At 48.0% G+C, this 19,421-nt stretch overlaps 2 protein-coding genes and 1 long non-coding RNA gene across 3 annotated transcripts; 1 reads left to right on the forward strand and 2 right to left on the reverse strand.

The window, feature by feature from the left end:
• Positions 1–263: 263 nt before the first annotated feature.
• LOC134027632 (leucine-rich repeat-containing protein 3-like) lies at positions 264–5,493 on the reverse strand. The gene is made up of 3 exons (XM_062470562.1): positions 5,367–5,493; positions 4,834–5,329; positions 264–1,495 (listed from the first exon to the last, which is right to left on the reverse strand). Exon 3 carries the CDS (start codon positions 1,213–1,215, stop codon positions 313–315), a length of 903 nt encoding a protein of 300 aa, XP_062326546.1. The 5' UTR covers positions 1,216–1,495; positions 4,834–5,329; positions 5,367–5,493; the 3' UTR covers positions 264–312.
• Positions 5,388–8,809, forward strand: LOC134027640 (uncharacterized). Its single transcript, XR_009931461.1, has 3 exons — positions 5,388–5,507; positions 7,697–7,738; positions 7,939–8,809. It is a non-coding gene; the product is annotated as an uncharacterized LOC134027640 (long non-coding RNA).
• A 977-nt stretch (positions 8,810–9,786) lies between these two features.
• myg1 (myg1 exonuclease) lies at positions 9,787–19,138 on the reverse strand. The gene is made up of 7 exons (XM_062470583.1): positions 18,794–19,138; positions 18,433–18,545; positions 17,036–17,195; positions 16,653–16,802; positions 14,704–14,826; positions 14,183–14,364; positions 9,787–10,341 (listed from the first exon to the last, which is right to left on the reverse strand). The coding sequence occupies exons 1-7, from the start codon at positions 19,055–19,057 to the stop codon at positions 10,152–10,154; spliced, it is 1,182 nt and encodes a 393-aa protein (XP_062326567.1). The 5' UTR covers positions 19,058–19,138; the 3' UTR covers positions 9,787–10,151.
• Positions 19,139–19,421: the final 283 nt, after the last annotated feature.

The raw sequence follows: 19,421 nt of genomic DNA on the forward strand, positions 1-19,421 counted from the left end.
CTCCCAATAACGCAGAAGGGCTATCATACAGAAAACACTTTCTATATATTTCAGCATTTTGGCATTCATAGATAGTAAAATTTTTGTAAACCTGGAAACATAACAACATCCAAGAAGACACAACAGCTACAAAAAGAAAATATTGCACACTTTTGTTTTTCTTTCATCAACAAATGCATTCACAGTAATTGTTCGAACAAAACAGAGAAGGTGCAACGCTGTGGCCTTTACATCTCATTAAAACGAAACACTTCACTCCCCCCCAAGCTTTGGCTGCAGAGGAGGGTTGCAGCAGAACATCGTCTTGACTTCTCAGAAGCCCGTGCTCAGTGTGTCTCCCTCGGTGGGCGTCTTCTTAGGACTAGGTAAGCTCTTCAGGTACTCCATGTGCCGTCTGGCCTCGGCCTGGTTCTGCCTGACGTAGTACACCACGTACACGATGACCATGAAGAACCACACGAACATGGTCACCAGCATGGCTACGTCGGTGGTCTTCCTCTGCAGGCTGCAGAAGTTCACCCCAGAGTCCAGCAGCTTGACCAGGGGCTGGCCCGCGTGTTCCCCCAGCAACGCCGGGTCCTCCCAGCGGCTCCCCTCGCCCACGCCGCGCACCGAGCTCTCGCACACGATGCCGTTCACCGTCTCCGGCTCCAGGTTGAGCGTCTCCATCAGCTCCTGCAGGGTGCAGTCGCAGTGCCAGGGGTTGTGGTAGAGGCGCGTCTTGGCGCGGGTCGCTCCGAACTCCTCTCGGTTGGCGCGGCTCAGCTGGTTGTGTGAGAGGTCGAGCAGGCGCAGCTCCGGGCCCAGGTGCCGCAGGGCCCCGGAGGAGAGGGTGTTGATGCGGTTGTGGGAGAGGTGGAGGTCCTGGAGGTGCGGAAGGCCCCGGAAGGCGTCCTCGGGGAGGTGGCGGATGTAGTTGCGCTCCAGGTGGAGGGACACGGTGTCCGGGGGCAGTCCCTGAGGGACCTCCCGCAGGCCTGCGTCCACGCAGAGCACGGTGCCCGTGTCCCAGGCACAGTGGCAGCTGTCTGGGCACTGGCCCGACGCCAGGCCACACGTGCCCAGCAAGAGGACAAGGATCCAGACGATGACCCCTGACCCCAGCCCACGTCCAGGCCCAAGCCCCTGTCGGTTCCCATCCCACGGCCCCGCTCCTCCACCTCTCCCCCGGCCACCCCATGTCTCACACCAGCCAGTCCTCCAGCCAGCGCACATCGCCTCACCATAGCCCTCCACACACAACAGCTCCAAAAAGAGACACTCCAGCCGAGAGAGAGACCACACCCCAGGAGGACAAACAGGCAGAGAAAGAGACACGCCAGCCACAGGGAGAAACGTCCACCACAGGCAGAGCCACTCCAGCCCAGGAGAGAGAGCAGTCCAAAAAGAGAAACCAGGTACAAAAAGAGACAGGAGTCCCTGAGAGAGCAGATCTAAAGAGATACCAGTCCTCGGAGTAAGCAGATCTAAAGAGACACCAGGGCACCAGCGGAGCCTGTTGAATAAGGTAACAAGGTCAGAGAGTCTGTAAGGCAGACCGACACACACACAGAAACAGACAAACATGGGCAGACAAGGGAGATTACAGCGGTTTGAAGAGGAGTGAAAATAGGGTCAGTGAGGAAAGAGGAGAAGCAAACCAGATTACCGTCTGAGAGATCCTTTGTTAAACATGTTTACTACCACACCAGTAACCCGCATCGACTTGGCCACTGCACGACCATTGATCACACAAAACCTGGCATCGATTACGTTGGTCATGTCTGCTAAATGTAGTGTTTACTACTTTCATGGCATTCAGCACCACAGGAGATTTTTAGACCTTGTCCTAAAGCCCGGATCTGTGTGTGGAACTTGCTGAACAGGTGGATGAAGACTGGTGTGGTGGAGGGGTTGGAGCATTGTCGGTTATTTTGTTTGTTGAATGTTCTCTTCTCACAAGGTAGCTAACACATTCTGTTCTATAACAGACAGGGGAGTCAGGTGGCTGAGCGGTTAGGGAAGCGGGCTAGTAATCTGAAGGTTGCCAGTTCGATTCCCGGCCGTGCCAAATGACATTGTGTCCTTGGGCAAGGCACTTCACCCTACTTGCCTCGGGGAGAATGTCCCTGTACTTACTGTAAGTCGCTCTGGATAAGAGCGTCTGCTAAATGACTAAAAGTAATGTAAATGTAACAGACATACAGTGTCCAACCCATCCGTTAGTGCAGGAAGCGTTTGTGCATGTTTACATTTGGTTCATTTACAATGTCAGATGTAAACGTCAGTTGAAATGGGTAGAAGAGAGAGGTTGATATGTTCAAAACATGTTATTTTAGGAAAAGAGATGAACAGCTGCATCCTTTTGTAAAAAAAATTGTATAGTGGCAACCATTCATCCATTATCCAACAAATGCATAATGACAGTAAATGAGAGGGTGAGGGATGTGCAGAGAATAAATATCCATCATGTTTAATGACAAAACAGGAATTGTGTTTGTCTGTCTGTCTCCCTCCCTCCCCTAACATCACCACACAAGCACACAAACACTCACAAACATTACATTCATGAATACAAGCATTCATTTACTCATTATGCCATTTTTTTCCCTCTGCCCACCGTAGTCTTTCATCACATCTTAGAAGGGAGCAAAGCAGTGTGTGTGTGTGTGTGTGTGTGTGTGTGTGTGTGTGTGTGTGTGTGTGTGTGTGTGTGTGTGCGTGCTGGAGCGGGTAACATTAAAACCAAAATGATCAATAGACCTAAGCACTGCTGCTACACTATTACAGTCTGACCCATCCATCTGGGCTATGTCTCAACCGTGTCAATAACAACACCCTGACAGAGTGGTTGTGGCCTGGGCCACTTCAGCCCAGGAGAAACAGCCTGGAGACCCTCAGCATCATAAGAGGAGCTGGCAGATACCTAGAGAGTGTGGTCTGCAGCCTTCACACACACTCACACAGGGATCAATTTGACTTCCTAGAGGGGTGAATTTTATCTCAGTTTTCCTTTATCGAGCCCCTGGACTTCCACAGAAGTACCTCACTGTTAAACCGTAGCCTCAGATATGGCCTGACATTTCTGAGCCTGTCACCATTTTAAATATTGTATTAAACCTCTCACTGACTGAATGTGGATTTGACAAACGATGTTCTTTCTGTTCACTCAGAAACCCATCCACCTTTCCATGCGTCAATCCACTCAATGCAAGTCACAATTTCTCATACTATCTAAATAGGGTCTCAATGGTTATTCATCTTTATCGTATGCCCTCATCTTCCTGCTAAAAGGCCTTGGCAATGTAAAGAGTGTACCTGGCCCAAGTGACCTAGTTGCAGTGCCCTACAGGTGAGTGTCATCCTTTCCCCACTGATGTCTGCTGCTGTCAAGCCATAGCAGATGCACAGAACCTGGGGACATCAAGGTGTCCACACAGAAGGATGCTCTGTCTGCGTCCGATCAAATCAACTCATGTTCAGTCCTCACAGGCACTGGCAGAGACAGGGTCTACACCACCCATCACGTAGTTAGCGATCTGTTGAACAACACTAGCTAAGGAACGGGTGCCACCCATTGTATTTCTGTTTAGTTAGCGTTTGGTTAGGAAGGCAGTGCGGTTTTACTCTGTTCTATTATTTACATTTACATTTAGTCATTTAGCAGACGCATCTTATCCTTACAGTAAGTACAAGGACATTCCCCCTGAGGCAAGTAGGGTGAAGTGCCTTGCCCAAGGACACAACGTCATTTGACACAGCCGGGAATCGAACCAACAACCTTCCGATTACTAGCCCGATTCCCTAACCACTCAGCCACCTGACTCCCTACAATATCCCTGTTATATGTCCTTGTGTCAAGTGTTCCCTTAATACTGAACCTGAAGGTAAACCATCTCACTATACGTTTGGGTTAGCAGTGTTGCATCGCCCTTCCCCGCCCTAGGCACACCATCTGGGGAGGGTATGTAACACCACGTCGCAAACATGGAAGCTCACCTCACACAGAGAGAATTACCACACACGCCGAAAACGTTTTTTTAATGTTTGTGTCATCACTTTGTGTCATGTGGTTCCACGCAGTTGTGTTAAGTCAACTAAAATACACTTTTTTAAGTACCAAAAACCAAGTGTTGTTTCAAAGATTTAACACTGTTGTGTGGAACCACATGACACAACGTTTTTAAGTATATCTGACATTTAATTTGAGAGCAGGTGACCACAGGGGTGCAGGTTCAGTCTTTCCATCAGGGAGTGATTGATCATTTTATCAAAGTGAGCTAAATCAAACCCCAGGATCAACAGTTGAATCTGATAATGAACATGAAAGCCAAGTTATAACACCAATCAACACATTTAAGAATAGTTAGAGGGTTTATTTTAAGTAGGCCTACTCTGAAATATCAATGAGAGAAACACAGATTTAAAAAAAATGGTGTGTGTGAGAGAGCGAGAGAGCGCGAGAGAGAGTTGTTATCACTTCCATTTCCCCGAGACAGATGATGGTGTGAGAATTCTATGTCGAAGAAGGTATTGTTGTGAAAACACCTTTAAGGAAATCTTGAAACCTATAACTTATCCTATGAATAGCAAACTACGCGAATACATTTAATGAAACATTATCGTCATATTAAAGTTTGATTATAATATCATAGAATTAATTCCTGGAATCATTTAACCAAATATAACCAGCACGTGGATGAGTTCAAATTCTATTTTCCCTAACGCATAAAAACAATATTCTAAACTAGGATTTACAAATGTGGTTACTAAATAATTTCAACCTAACGTTAATGAGAAAATAATGCAGAATGCAAATTCTAATATTACCCGTTTTGTATGTCTGTTACGTACCTGTCTTTGATAAATGATTCCGAAGCTGTATTCCACAAGCGACGATAAAACTCAGACTTTCTTGACAAGTGCGGTCTCCATCCAAAGGTATCATAGACTACCAGAGACAATGTTTCCAATAGTTGCAGTATTAAGTCAGCCCCTTGCAGGTCCAACTATCGAAATAATTGTCACCCTCATTGTACTTTTTTCAAAGGAATAAAACCTTGCCATATTATCCGATACCTAGTACACCAATGTATGGCATTTGACAATCCATATAAGAATAAAACTCTCTCTTTTTTTTCTATCTCTCTCTTTTTCTCTCACACACACGCTCGCTCTTTCCGTTTTTCTCTCCTGCTTAAAGAGACAGTAAGGCGTATCTCTATTTATCATAGTCAAGAGCACCGACAAATGTTGGATTTAGTCATCAACAGCTTTAGCGACAGGTTAGTCTAGCACCTACCACTAGCAAGCTATTTTAACTGAACCCAAAGACACAATATTTCAAAACCTTTTCAGAAAGCCTCATAAAAAAACGTCACGCTTACATAATACAATTGTCCTTTACTTAAAAGCATAAATAATTCTGTAGAAAACAGAAGCTCGCATACCACTTCATGTCTTCTCTGATAACCAGCAGACACACAGGACAGTGTCTCTGTCGGAGCTAGATGTGACGATCCAGAAAGGTGAGACATCTTTTGATCACACATCTCATCCTCCTAATCCCTATCAAACGAAAATGTAGCCTATATGTCTTTTGCAAAACCTTGTCAAGATCAGTGCAAACCATGGACATGTTACCAGTTTTTCCCCATTGCTTTGGCTCATTTGACGAAACAGAAATGACATTCTCAAAACAACACGTGCAAACCTCCAAACCATTGGGCACTTGTTCACAAACGATTGGAATTTTTCATTCCTTTAATCAAATTGCAATTGTATTAGCACATCCTCGTAAATGACAAGTGTAATTGCCTACAGTTTGCACAAATTTCAAATGATTTAGCACATCTTTGTAGGTGGAGGGTCTATGAGCATTAATTGGGCTCAAAACCAGAGGTGGATGGATGGGTTAGGGTTAGGGTTAGGGTTAATGGATGCTGCTTGTGATCATGTCACAGCAGATCAGTGTAGGGGATGGTTGCGGCATGCACAATGATTCTACCCCGGTTGCATCGCAAGGGAGAACATCAGATGTGATGTCGATGAAATCTGTGGCCAGACAGACAGGAGCGTGAGGATGAGCTGGAGTCAGGTGGCTGAGCGGTGAGGGAATCGGGCTAGTAATCCGAAGGTTGCCAGTTCGATTCCCGGTCATGCCAACTGACGCTGTGTCCTTGGGCAAGACACTTCACCCTACTTGCCTCGGGGGAATGTCCCTGTACTTACTGTAAGTCGCTCTGGATAAGAGCATCTGCTAAATGAGTAAATGAAAGTGAGGACGACAACTAGTGAAACTCCAGCTTTGCTTTACTTTCTTACTGTATGTGTTGGTAGTGTAGGTTATACATAATGTTAGTTTTGATGTGCTTATTGTATGACATTATATTGTGCTGTACACATTTCATGTTACAGTAACCACAATGTATGGCAATTACAGTAACAATTTCCAAAGCAGTGTGAGTGCAATATGTGATGTGAAACCTTGTAGGCTACTCTTGAATTACTGTAATATTTTTTCTGTTTGATACACATTTACATTTTATATTTATTCATTTAGCAGACGCTTTTATCCAAAGCGACTTCCAAGAGAGAACTTTACAAAAGTGCATAAGGTCAATGATCATAAACAATGAGGTATCCCCAAAAACATTGTGGGTAGCCAAAACATGAAGCATACATTGTGAAAAGCAAATACAGTTAGGTCCATAAATATTTGGACATTGACACAATTTTCATCATTTTGGCTCTGTATACCACCACAATGGATTTGAAATGAAACAATCAAGATGTGCTTTAAGTGCAGACTTTCAGCTTTAATTTCAGGGTATTTACTATATGAGAAAATTATTTGGTTTTGAAGCATGAGTTAACTGTTTTGGGTGAGATATGACCTTTTGAAGGTGATCTATGTATTTGTGCTGAACCATATTGGCTATTTTGCCAAATGCACTTAGAGCTTTGAGAATGTCATTTCTGTTTCAAGAATTGAGCCAAAGCAATGGAGAAAAACTGTAATATTAAGATATTCATTTTGCATAAACAAACACACATGCACACACACACACACACACACAAACACACATGCACACACACACACACACAAACAAACAAAAATCATGCATGCATTCATCCCTATACTGGTAGCCTGAATGCATCAACATGCATTCAAGTTAATATTCCAGAAGGAGGGTATTTACTCAGGAAGTACCCGTGTCGTCCCTCTACAGCCCCCAGAGGGGAGATTGTCTGACTGACAATAACGGTGACACATTTTTTCCCCCTCTCTCTTCCACTTCCTCCTAAATGTCATAGTCTGAAGACTGTTAATGACAGCTGGGCAGGCAGGTAACCTGTCGAACTGTCGAAATGCCATTCACACTTGACATTAAAATGCTGTTGTGGAGCTCACATTTGGTAGGATTCCCTTCTATCCACCTAACAAGCCTGAGCCACTGGAGATTCTGGCCTGATGTTTATGCAAGACTGTCTGACCTGGTTGGCGTTGTTAGTCCTTGTTTTCCTGATGATCAATGAAGATGGATGTCATGAACGTCCGGGGTTCTGCTAATGGGGGAGCATGTGCCTCCCTGGAGCAGGTTGTGGAGCAGCCGGGGCGGGAGACTACAACCTTCACAACCAGGTTAGTCTGGCCCGGTGAAGTGGGAAAGATGAGGAGGGTCATCCAGCTCTCCTTCTTCTTTGTCTCCTCTAGGGGAGAGTCTGGGTCGCGCTGAGGCTGGGGTCTTCAGAGGGAGTCAGGTGGCTGAGCGGTGAGGGAGTCGGGCTAGTAATCTGAAGGTTGCCAGTTTGATTCCCGGCTGTGTCAATTGACGTTGTGTCCTTGGGCAAGGCACTTCACCCTACTTGCCTTGGGGAGAATGTCCCTGTACTTACTGTAAGTCGCTCTGGATAAGAGCGTCTGCTAAATGTAAATGTAAAATGTCTTCCCGACAGCAGGTCATTCGGCTGGCGAGGTGGTGTTTCCAGTGGATGAGGTCGAGGCTGTCTGGGAGCACATTTTCCCTCCAGGTCTCCTTCAACTTGACCACAGGTCATTGGGTCAGAGAGCGTGTTTACAGCGCAGTAGATGGAGCCCCTCATGTTCCGGGGCCGCGGAGGTTAAGCTCTCTGCTGAACATTGACCAGCATCCGCAATCAGGAGAACCCACTTGACCAGACCGTACAGCAGCCTGTAATTGCAATCGCATAGGCTGTAGGACATCATGAAACAGCACAATGTTATTGTCAAGTGTGTCTGTTCTGAAAATATACAGTTCCTACTGTTATTATTGCACAGCAGAAATTATTTTCACCTCAGTTCCCAGTTTGTGAACAGCTCTAAAGATGGTTGTGAACAGCTCAGTATTCGAGTGTAGAGTGCTAGTGATGGTATTTGGCCCATTCATGCAGACATCCATTGATCCATGAGAGCACTGCTCAATGCATTATGAGCACACTCCCTTACTCTGAGACAGATTAGGATTTCAACAGATTAAAACATAAATCGTGACTGCAAAGGATTGTCTCAGACAGTGATTGGATTGAGACCTTGACATAAACCCAACAAAGCAGAGGTAGGGAGGGAGCATTTATAAAACTAAAATGTGTGTGTGTGAAAGAGAAAAGCTAAAATGAGCATTTTTTGTGAAAAGACCATTGAAATTGTACCAAAACATTAAATTGTTCTCAGAAATGAGCCAGTGCGTGAAATTCAATATTCAGAGGTCCTCCCCATCACCAGGGTGCCACACACTGGTTTGCTCTTCCAGTTGTTTTACTATGAAGAGTGAGAGTACGCCACTATGGGATCGCTCTTGGCTTTAAAAAGGAACTGTGTCTGTGTCTACAAGTAAGATTTAGAGCGGTAGAACAACTCAATTTTGCTTGTGATATGAGAGGAGAAACTGCAAGTAACAAAAGAGGGGGGGGGGTAAGGCTGTGAGGTGATGGGGGGGGGGGTTAAGGCTGTGTGTGTGTGTGTGTGTGTGGGGGGGGGGGGGGGGGTTAAGGCTGTAGACAAAGAAAGGAAGACACCTGAGAGAGACGCACCCAGATGGAGAGAAAAGCAACAGTGATGCAGAGAGAGAAGTTAACCGTACCCGTGAACACTGCAAAGGACAATCAACGTTGTTGAAAGACTTTTGACAGCCATAATAAAGAATCTCATTAATTAAAATGTATTATAATGCATTGATTGCGTACCAAAATGTGCGTGGCAAGGGAGGCTTTGACAGGTGAGCGGAGAAATAAACGAAGGTATAGACACAGGCCTGAGAGAGATGGAAAGGCTTGTGAAGAAAACAACCAAAAAATAAGAAGATTGACTGGGAGGGAAGAAACCCTAGGGAGTATTAATGGGCAATCCATTACACTGCTTTATTGGTAGTAAATTGACTGCACAGCTCTCCTCACATCCTGCTGTAACTCTGGCCATCGCACCGTGTCACAGGCGAGGTTTCTCATGCCATTTGAAAAAATTAATTTGAATTCATCTATAACTGGCGATTATGAATGTTCCGCTCACAGAGCTGAGATGTCTGTCCACTGTGTTAATGCCGCTGGCAGAATGAAGTCCAAAGCTTCCCTGCTGTGTCAAGCAAACACAGCAGGGAAGGACATCTCTCTGAAAGGACATCTCTCTGAAAGGAAATCTCTCTGAAAGGACATCCACCACTTCCTCTGCCCTACTCTAAATCCACAATAAATTATATCAAGAAATTTCTAACAATGGTGAAAACCCTTTTTCTTTTTTCTAAACCTTATACTGTACAAAACCCAATGTGCATTAATAAGATTTTGAAATTGTGTTCAGATTGTATTTTATTACAAAAGAAGTACACAACACTTTTACACATCCAGAGCAGTATGATGATAGTGATGGCAGGTAGGCAGTGTGTGGGGTGTTCATTCAGGGCTGGGCTCCTCCAGTCCATTATAACTCATTTAATTCTCAATGTAATTCAAATTAGCTGTCTGGTTATAAGTGATAACTTGAGAATAGAGAGCAGTAAAAAAAAAAAAAATCTCCAGAATTTACAGTCCCAAACAGGGAAGCCAAATTGAATGTCTATGGCAGAACGCATGAATTACAATGGACTTGAGGTCCTCGCCCTGGTTCCAGCTGGCGTGGAGCTGAGAGGGGGGCCAGGCGGCCGAACACGGCCAGGTCAGCTGCTCCCGTTGGCGGGGGACTTGGCTGCAGCCTGCAGGGTCCTCCTGGCCATCTCCAGCGCCCCCTCCTGCGTCCGGTTCCCACCGATGAAGCCTCCGGCGTGGACGAAGATGCATCCTGGGATACCGCTGAGCTCCGACAGCGCCTGGTCACGGACACCGCGCCACTCCTCCAGCAGGGACAGCCTGGAACAGACGGACACACAGACGGACGCCATCAGGTCAGGGACAAGGTGTGACTGCTACATATGTCACTGCAAGCCCAAACACTGGGAAACATGTCCCAATAACACACACACACACACACACACACACACTGATAGGACACATATGGACTTGTTTTTGTCAGAGCTGATGAGTTCATTACATTCTTTCCTGTTCTGTGGTACAGGAGTCAGGGAGCGGTAGGGAGTCAGGTGGCTGAGCGGTTAGGGAATCGGGCTAGTAATCTGAAGGTTGCCAGTTCGATTCCCGGCCGTGCAAAATGATGTTGTGTCCTTGGGCAAGGCACTTCACCTTCACTTGCCTCGGGGGAATGTCCCTGTACTTACTGTAAGTTACTCTGGATAAGAGCGTCTGCTAAATGACGAAATGTAAATGCATTCCAGTGTTTTCTGGGGTCAAAATCATTCAGACTCACAAACTCCCAGACACATTGACCCTCCCCTGCTCCTATGGAGCACAGCTACACTGTTAACCCACTCCTCTGAGCCTGCCTCTGTCTAATCACACACACTCTGTCTGACCTGGTTACAAAACAGATAAGACAAGAACAACAGCAGCAGTAGCGCATGTCCTCGTAAGTCCCTGGTGAGCCCACGGCCCCGCCCTCCTCACCCTCCCCACCCTCCTCACCCTCCCCTCTCCTCTCCACCCTCCCCTCTCCTCCTCCCCCCTCCCCACCCTCCGCCCTCCTCACCCTCCCCTCTCCTCCTCGCCCTCCTCACCCTCCCCTCTCCTCCTCGCCCTCCTCACCCTCCCCCTCCCCCTCCCCTCTCCTCCTCACCCTCCCCCCTCCCCACCCTCCTCTCAGCAAATACAGCAGCTTTCATTCTTCTCTAATAGTGCAGAAAATCCCTCATCGACGCGGCCGGGTGGAGGGCGACACGCTGACATCTGAGTCAATATGTAATCTGACGGGCTGGAGGATATATTGCCTCGTCTCTGGAGGAACCGGCGTAGGTTCCACCTCATACTGGATCCAGGCTGCCATTCTCTACTCTCCCTCCCCTTCCTCCAGCCCTTCCTCCAGCCCTTCCTCCAGCCCTTCCTCCAGCCCTTCCTCCAGCCCTTCCTCCAGCCCTTCCTCCAGCCCTTCCTCCATCCCTTCCTCCATCCCTTCCTCCACCCCTTCCTCCACCCCTTCCTCCCAGTCACCTAATCTCCCATCAACAGCAGCATGATTGTATCGAGGAACATGTGCTGCTCTACACAGCTGGCACTAATCCAGTCATTTCAGATCAGTGATTTCCTGATGGAAAGGCGGGTTGGGTAGGCTTCACGAGTCCAGCCTGGTCAGTGAGGGGAGGGTGCAGGCCGGTTGTGACCGTACGATCATGAGCGTCCGTCCACACAAGCCTGCTACCATCACTCCTCGGAACGGCTGCTGGCGCCTTGAAAGCGTCTTTGCATGGCCCACAATGCATCTGTTTGTTTGGTGTCCACACATACACACATTCCCTCTGTTCGCTCTCCTCGTTCCAATCAATCCTGTATGTACAGAGAGCTATAGGTTCCCCAGGCCGGCCTGTCAATCATTTTTAAATAACGTTAGTCCATGATGACAGGCAGCAGGGTGTGAGGGCTACCAGGAAAAGGTCAACATACGCCTTCATTAAAGAGAGCGGGAGAGATTTACATTTACATTTAGTCATTTATCAGACGCTCTTATCCAGAGCGACTTACAGTAAGTACAGGGACATTCCCCCCGAGGCAAGTAGGGGTTCTTTAAGACCCCTGGTGACCAACCTCAAAATAGCAGCACAATTAACAGGCCTGGAGGTTTCCAACCTCAACCTAGCAACAAGATGACAGACGTCCCACAAAAAGTGTGATTAGGATAGTAACTAGCTGGGATTTCCATGTCAAAAAATACCATGGTATCAGGCTCTTGAATACATCCTGAAATAAGCAGTGCTCTACAATCATATGTTTTGGGCTTGACACTGACATCTTTTTCAGTCGTTTCAGTTATTTTGTGAAACCCAACTGCTGCTCAGTGACACTTCACACATCCCATCTCTCTGACACACTGTCAGACAAGCTCACAGACAACAAGAGCACTGGGACATTAATCCACTTTTTGAAAACCTTAAAAAAATAAAAATAAAAAAAAAGCAGAAAATAATCTGTCAAAAACACTTTCTCTGTAAAAGATCTGACTGATTACGCATCAAATTGTCCAAGTCAAAACTTTGGCAGGATCGTTGGCAGTGCTCCGCTTGCTTTTCCTTGGCGGCGTGCGATGATATAAATAGATATCCCATCAGGTGCGGTACCAGGGACACAGGTGTCAACAACACCCCTCACGCACGCATCCTCCTGCAGCTTGCAGATAGAGCAGCCGCCCTGAGACACTGCCATCTGGAGCGCTGATCTCATCCCCTCGGCCCTCCTCATCCTCACCCTACATCGTCTTGGGTGCATCACACACTAAACGGAGTCTGGAGACCCACTCCGGACCACTGAGCGCCATTTCTCAATTTTTAGGGAGAGTCAGGTCCATTCCTGCCTATATTCTGATGAGTTACTCAGTGGAGTGGAAACGAGTAGGGAGATAGGGGTGAGACACAGGGAGAGAGACCGAGAGACAGAGAGAGAGAAAGAGAAAGAGAAAGAGAGAAAGAGAGAGAAAGAAAGAGAGAAAGAAAGAAAGAAAGAGAGAGACAAGAACAAGGAAGTGACAGAGAAAGAAAGAGTAAAAAGTAAGAACAAGGAACAATACCAGCCTGATGATTTGAGAGGTATGAAACATAAAATGTGTCATTATTCTATTTACCATACAATATAACAACCTGCCTGCTTTTGAGTGACATAGTAAGTGACTAAAATCAGCAGAAATACTTAATAATTCTCTTGTGCATAATTGGAATCTGCAGATGGTTTGATTTCTGTGGCAGAGACAATAATAGCCCACTACCGGAAAGAAAGGCATGCCAACCACACACACACACACACACACACAGCATGATGAGTCAGGACAGAAGCAGCACTGAAATAGAGAATATTAATTCCTCTCCCAAATGTCTGTTGTTAAGGAAAGAATCAATGCCACATCACGCGGTCATCTTCAACAGCGTCCCAGAGGGCACACTCACTCACACAGCATGTTCACTACGCGCATGGTCTCAGCTAGCCACCAATGCACCATGCACACACTCACCTATATATTTACACACACACACACACACACCTTCCCAGAGCTAAGTGTCAAGTATACACACATAAACATGCCAGCGTGTTTGTGTGTCCTTATCTTAACATGCACAGTGGGGTTCTCCCAGGCCATTACACAGCTGCACGTGACTAACACATCAAGCTGGACGTTCCCCTTTCGAAAAACATCCACACAACAAACAAACGAGGAGGTCCGAGATGTAAAGCTCCCCCCGGAGATCTGCAGCTATCTTGCTTTCTGCAGGCGATTATGTTGCCGTGTCGACAGTCTGGTCCTTAAGGGGCTGCTTGGACACCCAGTGCCCACAACACGGCCGGGCAGCACCACACACAACGCAGCACACACGGGGAGGGGCGGGGAGAGGGGCAGACGGTCAGTGCTGAATGTCTGCACTGAACGGCGGTTTGAAGGTGCGTTTGATTAGTCGTCATGCAGACACGGGAACACCCAGGGGAGGAGTGAGGATGCCTGTTTGTTGTGTGAAGCGTGTAGACGTGACTCTCACATGAAGGGGTCAGCAGGCAGGGATGTTCTGGAGCACCGTGCCCAGGTGTTGAGAAGTTCTCTCCTGTGATGTTCCTCAAATGGTGAATGTGTGTGTGTCTGTGTGTGTGTGTGTGGGGGGGGTACCTGTTCTGGAAGGTGTTGAGGCCTGCGGGAACACACTGGACTCTCCACTGGTCGTTCTGGTCGGGGTACAGGACAAACTTGATGGGCGTCTCCACCTTCAGCTCCTTCTCCAGGCTGAAGAGATGCTCCTTCCAGGGACAGCCTCCCTGAGGGAACACCAGGACCTCCCCACTGGGGTCCACCTGGGGACGACACCCAACACCGAGTCAAACCACCCAACACCGAGTCAAACCACCCAACACCAAGTCAAACCACCCAACACCGAGTCAAACCACCCAACACCGAGTCAAACCACCCAACACCGAGTCAAACCACCCAACACCGAGTCAAACCACCCAACACCGAGTCAAACCACCCAACACCAAGTCAAACCACCCAACACCGAGTCAAACCACCCAACACCGAGTCAAACCACCCAACACCGAGTCAAACCACCCAACACCAGACACTGAGTCAAAGCATCTCCACAGAGCCTGGTGTGTGTGTGTGTGTGTATATGTGTATGTGTGTGTGTGTGGTACCTTGGTCCTCCTCTGCACCGCCCCCTCCACCACCACGCGGGCAGGAAGCCAGGAGTTCTGGTAGAAGTCCACCCTGTCCAGGAACTCAGCCCCCACCAGGGTTAGGGCTTTCTGGAAGCCCTCCTACCAGGCACAGACACACACAGCATATTAGACAGCCCTCCTACCAGGCACAGACACACACAGCATATTAGACAGCCCTCCTACCAGGCACAGACACACACAGCATATTAGACAGCCCTCCTACCAGGCACAGACACACACAGCACATTAGACAGCCCTCCTACCAGGCACAGACACACACAGCATATTAGACAGCCCTGTTAGGCTAGCATCTGCCTTGTTAATGCTAATTGGATGCATGAGTGTGCTAGCTAGTTTGCATTAAACAAGGTTCTTGTCATCTTCTATTCACATTCCTTTTTGCATTTCTGCCCTCCATGCCATTAAAAACATAACCACTATTGTTATGCTTGTGCACAACTGGCAACAAACAATTACATATATAATGATGGATGCAATGTTATTGAAGATTTTATTTTTCATAAATTAAAAACAAAGAATGAAATCTTTCTAATTGAAGTCCATCCTAACCCTTTTCTTCCCCTGTCGGTGTCTTAGTCATTTAAACCCAGTTTGACTCTGAACACTTCTGACCGAGATGATGAAATGCAAACAGGGGATTAAATCTTCCTCCCAGTACTCTGGTGGAAACACTGCTTATCACATCACATCAGCCTCCGCCGGCTCCACCGTCTACACACACACACGCACACGCACACACCAGGTGCAGACATGCATCCTCAAACAGACAGACGCACACTTCAATGTGCACGCCAGCAAGCACGCACACACACACACACACGGAGGTGCACAAATATACAGACAAGACACACACACACATACTCCAACTCTAATCTCAAAGCGTCTGATGGAGTGGGCTGTTGCAGATGAGAGTTTGACCAGACAAAAGAAACCTGTTCTCTCCTTTTCCCCCCAATTATCACCACGTGACAGCGTGAGAATCTGTCGGCTGAGCCAGTGTCAGCGTCTGCATCAGGGAGCCATGCACGTCCAGAGGCATTACAACCCATCTGGCCTCTCTCACCTTCAAGCGTTGAGTGATTCCAAGCCTGGTGAATGGAGGGGAGGACACTGTCTGGACAGGGATGGAGAGATTCTCCACTGAATTCATGTGGAATAACAGCTACCCCACTGAGAGCTCGTCAGCAGTGGAACAAGGAGCTGTAGTCATCATGGAGCTCAGCCCCGCAGGGAACACCAAACAGCATTTAATCAACCAGCTTTGTTACACTGATTCTCCTCCTCCTCTCTTTTCCTTTCCTTTCCTTCCACCCTGCCTCGCCCCATGCATCCCGTCTCCTCCCCTCCTTTCTGCTCAGGTAACTGAGAAGTCATTCGGGTCCCTGGCCTGCTTGTTGGGTCGTGGCAGGTCGTGGTCTCCCCCTCTCCCTCCCTCTCTCTCCCCCTCTCTGAGGGCAGCACCTGAGCAGTGCTGAGCAGGTGCACTCTCTCCCCCCCTCCAGACCCGCTGACTCACGCAGCATCGCTAATTCCCAGACAGGGGAGCAGGTCACGCCCCTCTGGGAGCCCTGTGCGCACCTGAGCATGAGCCATCCTGTTAACAGTGTTAGCTGAAGCACGGACACTGCTGGAAGACATGCTCTACTCACAGACAGATCAGTAGAACACACCTGCTCCTAGGGGGTCAGATGGCTGAGCGGTTAGGGAGTCGGGCTATTAATCAGAAGGTTGCCGGTTCGATTCCAGGCTGGCAAATGACATTGTGTCCTTGGGCAAGGCACTGCACCCTACTTGCCTCGGGGGGAATGTCCCTGTACTTACTGTAAGTCGCTCTGGATAAGAGCGTCTGCTAAATGACTAAATGTAATAACGGACAGATGTCCCACACACACACACACACACACCTCTGTGTCCTGGCTCTTGCTGTTCCAGCGAGGGTTGAGGTGTCCCACGCGGGCGCTCAGCGTGCTGGACACGGCGTAGCGGGCCTCGCCCTCGTACTGGGAGACGCCGTTGTCCACCGCGTCCACCTCCTCAACAAAGTTCTCGTAGAGCTGCAGGCAAGGAAAACCCCAGGCTATAACCACCAGTACCACCCTGCCAAAACAACCTACATTCTCCTACACCACTTAAAACACAATCCTGGTAAACACAATCCTGCCACTGACTCAATCCTCCCCCCCCCCCCCCCCCCCCGAGTGTTGGGGCGTCAGCTTGGCTGACAGAGCGGAGAGTGTGCGGGTGAGGGCAGCCTGCCTGGCTGCAGGAGCCCCTCTGGAGGTCTGACCTTGTCGAAGAGCGCCTCCAGCTGCCTGTCGGCCTGCGGCAGCCCGGTGAGCTGGGCCAGGACCTGCCGGCCAAAGTGCAGGTAGACCAGGCCAGCCGAGCTCAGCTTGGTCCCCCATGGCTTCTCCGGGCACAGGCTGTGGAAGGTCTCCCCGAAGGTCCTGCAACACACAGGGCCACGTGTGCCGATCAGGACTGTGTGTGGGGCCGGGGCAGAGAGCAAGATGTATTACCGTGTGTGTGTGTGTGTGTGTGCGTGTGTGTTTAGCTGTTTATCCAAACATGTTTTATACAACTGACAAGCCAAGTGCTTTCAGCAGGACTGATTGTCAGGCCACCGTTCTACTGCAGCAATACTGGGACGATCTCCATCTCCAGTCTAACATTTGACTCTCAGTGCAGGGGACGACCAATCACACTGGCATGGAAGCTCAGAGATTCTGTCTGACGTGTGTGTGTGAGTGAGTGAGTGAGTGAGTGAGTGAGTGAGTGAGTGAGTGAGTGAGTGAGTGAGTGAGAGAGAGAGAGAGAGAACGAGTGTTGTATGGGTGTGTGCAGCAGAAATGTAAATACAGCCGCCCAGGGGGAAACGTCAACTAAGTGTGCAGAGACGAGTTCATATCCACGTGAAGCCGTTGGTGGTCGTTTAATGCTGATTTAATTGAGAGGCGTCTGTTCGCACCAGGCATCCGATGAATGAGTGGCATGCCAGGGAATGGGGGGGCGGCAGTGCCATTAGTGTGATAATTAACCCTGTTCTGGCACCCCTGCATGGATTATCAAGACAACGAGGGATGAAGAAGGGCTGACGGCTCCATCACTCAGGCGACTCTGGCACCTGGCACAATCACCCAGCACATGCTACGTGGCTCCGTGTTCACATAGCTCAGCGCCACAGCCAGTACTGTGCAAGCAGGAGCGTGCAAGACAATTATTAGGAAGTGTTCAAATGGAACTCCCATATTGTGACCAACGCGGTACTTTCGGCGTGCCTACCACCCTTAGCTTTACGACTCTCCCACTCAAGCCACCCACTCCAACACACGAAGGCAGTTTCACAACGTACTGTGGACTGGAGACACACAGAGTTGACATATATAATATGTCAGCCTTCCCCATGAACCTGTGGGTAGGCGGTCGATGAAGGGCACTAATTATCCTTACCACCTGCTGAGGTAACTCTGCATCTTTACCGGCAGGTTCTTACAGGTATGACATTAGACAAGTGGACAGACAGACAGGCAGCCGTGCAACGAGGAAAGGCAGTGATACAGGTAGATATGCATGCATTACTGCCAACCAGACATACTGGCAGAGACAGCTTGATAGACAGCTAGATGTACAGTTAGGCAGGGCCACTTAACATCATGTCTCGTTATGTTGTGTGACATATGGTACCTCTGGTGGTGGTCATAGCGATGTCTCTTGGGGTCAAACTCTCCTCCCACGTCCACTACAATGTCACACTTAGCCAGTTCTGCAGCGTCCCGGGTTCTAAAGATTTCAGCATCCTGTACAGTAAGAGTAATGGATTAGACATTTCAACAATATCACCTCAATAAGACACTTTTACAATTCATTCTTTGGAAATCGATGGAGTTTCAGATGGAAACAGTTAGCCTTGAACTTTTTCCTCCCGATTTGGCCCCGATAAATTGACCAAATTCCTGTATCTGAACCCGTCACTGCAGAATGACTGGTAGTAGCTAGCTACTTCACATAAGCTCATCAATTTAGATGTTTGTCGTAGTTACTTTACCTTGTACTCCGGGAGTTGACGGAGAAAGAAACAAGCAAGCACTTCATCACAGTGAAATGTCCCGTTATGAGTGCCAATTTTAACAACCGTCATTTTTTCTGTACACAGCCGCTTTGGTTGATGTGACATATATCGGCTTATAGGCAAAGTTAGGCTTTTTGAGACAGCAAATTTACAGTTGTGTAGATTTAAGAGACTGTTACGTGCAGCTGTTAAACTTCTAAATGTAAGCGGAGCGATTTTGGTACAGGTTTGCGCTAACATCAAAACAATGAATTCAACACTCGACAACGCACGCTGCTAACACGGCGGACGGCTATTTTACCGGACCAGCGGAAATGACGTTGCTACTTCTCCCGGTGAGTGAAGCAGGCCGCACATTTACAATAAAATGTGTCATTGCTCGAATACGACTGGTGCTCAGCTATTATGCTTTAAATAGACATGTCATACCCTATTTTATTTACATTTTCATACACTAAATAAACAATCTGTATTGTAGTTTTGTTTCCCGCTATGTCGTCCGGTGCAGTCTGTCAAAACCATTGGTTAAAACTTGTCCAAGGCTGTCCTCTAGTGGCCAATAAGGGAATAAAGACGAAAAAAACGCAAATTGAAGAGCCTGCCA

Source organism: Osmerus eperlanus, chromosome 1 (assembly GCF_963692335.1).
Source record: "Osmerus eperlanus chromosome 1, fOsmEpe2.1, whole genome shotgun sequence".
Taxonomy (NCBI): domain Eukaryota; kingdom Metazoa; phylum Chordata; class Actinopteri; order Osmeriformes; family Osmeridae; genus Osmerus; species Osmerus eperlanus.